The sequence below is a fragment of the Wyeomyia smithii genome, chromosome 3 (assembly GCF_029784165.1).
Source record: "Wyeomyia smithii strain HCP4-BCI-WySm-NY-G18 chromosome 3, ASM2978416v1, whole genome shotgun sequence".
NCBI lineage: Eukaryota > Metazoa > Arthropoda > Insecta > Diptera > Culicidae > Wyeomyia > Wyeomyia smithii.
In genome coordinates, this window is record NC_073696.1 from 81,330,419 (window position 1) to 81,333,988 (window position 3,570).

The 3,570-nt window shown below is 34.5% G+C and overlaps 1 protein-coding gene across 1 annotated transcript; it reads right to left on the minus strand.

Annotated features, from left to right (window-relative positions):
- Positions 1 to 973: 973 nt before the first annotated feature.
- On the minus strand, positions 974 to 2,430 carry LOC129729967 (S-adenosylmethionine sensor upstream of mTORC1-like). The gene is made up of 2 exons (XM_055688899.1): positions 1,934 to 2,430; positions 974 to 1,882 (listed from the first exon to the last, which is right to left on the minus strand). Exons 1-2 carry the CDS (start codon positions 2,252 to 2,254, stop codon positions 1,181 to 1,183), a joined length of 1,023 nt encoding a protein of 340 aa, XP_055544874.1. The 5' UTR covers positions 2,255 to 2,430; the 3' UTR covers positions 974 to 1,180.
- Positions 2,431 to 3,570: the final 1,140 nt, after the last annotated feature.

The window sequence follows — 3,570 nt, forward strand, 5'->3', positions numbered from 1 at the left end:
AATAAAATGTAAATTAAATAGGCAAGCGATGAAATTGATGAATACATATTAACTGTGAAAATAGAGAAAATTGGAACCCGAAAAGATAAGTTCAGAAATGAAAATTTTTTAGAAACATAACAAAAAACATCGGAAATTGAATAATTTGATTTAAAAAATTATGAATTGGAAACTGGTAGTAAATTGACAGAATTAAAATGGTGATTCACAAAATTAGAAATACGAAGTTCCAAAAATTGCGAATACCTTTAAACCTGACATTTGTAAATAGGAAGAAACGGACAATTTAGAAATTACAAAAAGAGAGATCTGTGAAACTGAACGAAACAAAAAATTAATAAAATGAAAGTACGAAAACAAAGTTAAGTCTAATTTTTTTCACATAACTACTGAAAAAATCAAATAATCCGTTTCAGAAATTAAGGGTAAACTGAGACATAACATAGGTCAATCAATCTAGTAAGCCAACAGTAACAAGATAATAACAAAATTGGAACTGTAAAGAAAACAACTAAATCAAAAACAATTAAAAAAGAAAATTATATCTAAGTATTGTTTTAAGTTCCCAAAAGAAAAAAAATCTATTAAAAGTTAACAATAGAAAACGTTTAAAAAAGAGAGATAAGAAACTGTAAACTCGGAAAAAACACCAAATAACCAAAAATGCAGAAAAACTAAATAATTATGAACAGGCCTTAATTTAGGTGGTAAGAAAATTTTAAATTGCGGTAAGAAAGTTTTAAATTGCATCGCTTGAAGGTGACGAGCAAAAAAAAGGTTACCACTCTGTATTCACGTCTGACCCAGGACTTAAGGGCCCCTCGTGTCGTAAGAACCGGGGCATTTTATTAAATAAGCATATTCAAACTCTTTTTTCTCTTTTTTAAAATGGCATACATGAAAACTAGCCCCCCCTAGAAATTTTCCTTAGTTACGCCCATGATTTTAGAATATATATTATAGGATTGTATAAGCTCTTTAAAGTAACGTTACATTCAGTAACGGTGCTCTCAGAGATTTCATGCAACCAATGCGTAATACCTAGGCAGGGTACATGAGTACTCGCGCTATAACAGATCAAATATGTGTAGTTTGTCGCTGTGGACTGAGAGCAATTGCAATGAGTTCTTTGTACAGCAAAGGACGCAGTGACTTTAGTCTAATTAATACGATCATTTTATTAACCAATCTCGTCATCAACAAAAGGTAATCCACGAAACATGTCCTTTATTTTCGTTTCATCGTTGTCTCGATGCTGTTCGATATTATCGGTTACATTAGAAACCGACAAAGAACTATTGTTGTAATCCTGAGGTATGCACAGCACCGGTTCCATGTATCCTTCTTTATGAATCCTACACCACCTTTCTGGCACCTCCCTGAAGATAGCCTTCCTGAACACCATACAGGTTACATGTTCTAATTTCTCAAGTTCTATCCTGGTAAAGCCCATTAGACCTAATGTAAAACGCCAGTTCTTCATAAGTTTAGCGTTAGCGCCTTGATGCCGGGAGTCAGGAGTTATAATCAAAAGAATCCCTTCTGGCTTTAGTACATCATAGGCTTTTAGACAACACTTCAATCGTTGTTCGGATGCGGGAAGATACTCTAGTAGAAGGCTAAACACAACAGCATCATAGTATGATCGAACAAGATGTTCAATAGGCCGAGAACTGACTGGTTTGACATCCACAAGAGAAACTTCCAAAAAATCACACAATTCTACTGTCTCTTGAGCTGGCGCAATGTCGATTGCCGTTACCTCAAACTCGGGAAAAGCAGAAAAGGGATTGTAACAGCTTCCGACATCCAGAAGTTTGATATTTGATATCAAGTAAGCAGAATGTTTGTAATCGTGACTTTCGTTGATTATTTTCATTATCTGCAATGAAATTGAATATTAGGCAAGAATTTTCTTCGGAATTAAACTCACCTGATCTTCTTTATCTCGAAACAAATATAGCAAACTATTGGAACCAAGCATGAAATATTCCCGGCAAGAATTAACAACCCAATCGATTCGGCAGTTGGCTTTCTTACTGGTGATTTGCATATTTTTATCCCAATAGCGGGTCGCAAGTTTTTGCATCGCTTTGGCATACTGGTTCAGTAATTCATGGTTTTGCAAGTGCTCTCTCCAGACCTGTTCCGGATCGGAACTTTCAATTGACGAGTTTCGTAGCTGCTGATGTACCGATTTGATCAGACTAGATAAGGCAAGTTGTTCCTCGGAAGCCATCGACAGGCAAGTCATAGAGGTGAAATCGTTAGAGTGATCACTAGACTGCACTTAACAAATTAATAAAGCTACAGAATTTCAAATCTGTACTACAATCGCAGTCTTCTACACATAAAAAATCGAATGTAAACAAGAAGTCAAGAACTCTTTAAAATAACAAATTATGACAGAACCGGTGTTTTGAAACAAATCAAAGCTCTTTCAACCAGGGATGCCAGGTCATTTTTTCATTATTTGGATTTCTTCACACCGTTACATTCAACCAATTTGAACCGGCTGCTGATTGGCTGAATTCGATAACGCAATCGTCACGTAGAAAATACAACGAGGTTACATTTCACTGTAAGGGATCATTCAAATAATACATAACGCTCTAGGGGGTGGGGGGTATTCAGCGGAGCGTTATATTGCATGTGGCAAACATGTAAAATTGCGTTACATGGGGGTGGGTGGGTATTGAAAATTGCCAAATTCCGCGCTATGTAATATTTGAATGGTTCCTAAAGCAGTGATGCTGGAGAGTCATAATTTAGCTATTATAATTGTTCATAAATAATGATGCAAAAGTATGCAAGGTACATGATATTACCGAGTAATGTATTTCACTGTTATAACTTTAAAAATGCATTGATTAATCGTTTATTACTATTTCGGTTGAAGTCCAAGAAACTTAGAAAGAAAAAATTTGGGTACCAAGAAACTTAGGAAGAAAAAATTTGATAATAGAAGTATGCTTTATTGAACATAAAATAATAAATAAGAATTGAGTATTATTCGCCTATATATTGCAATTTTAATTTGTTTTATTTTCATTGACCTGCAGAGTTGTTAAAAATAATCATTCTGGCATTAACGGTATGGAACGTTCAAAAAAATTTCGACGGGGATGTCGGCCGTTACGAAAAGAAAAATAAGAAGCCAGCTGTCACGTCTTGTCTTAGAGCTAGTGATGAAGCCATCTACACTGAGAGAAAAACACTTAAGAATTTCATAAGATACAACTTATGAACATGCTTAATTTCGATTTCATAAGACACTTATGCATTACACATCAACGTGTATAATCTTTATAAGTCTATCTTATGATTTTAATTTAGACGTAATATGCATCTCATATGCTCAAGTTATTATATTCATAAACGTCAACATTGAGAAAATTTCATACTCATATCTTATGAAACCTGCAAAATGGCGAAGCAGTATTGTATCGTTCTTGATGAGCGGAGTTTATTAGACACAAGTTATAAGTTTTTCAGAAGCGCTAATTTGCAATTTGCGCAGCGAGTGTCTTTTAATGAAGAAACTTTTATTGGTTTAGCTGAAAAGTATTT

Excerpts from the sequence above, each read along its gene's own strand:
- LOC129729967 (XM_055688899.1), bottom strand. The coding sequence starts at position 2,254 with ATGACTTGCCTGTCGATGGCTTCCGAGGAACAACTTGCCTTATCTAGT. Across the intron at positions 1,883-1,933 it reads TTCGAGATAAAGAAGATCAG|ATAATGAAAATAATCAACGA; the intron begins GTGAGTTTAATT and ends ATTTCATTGCAG.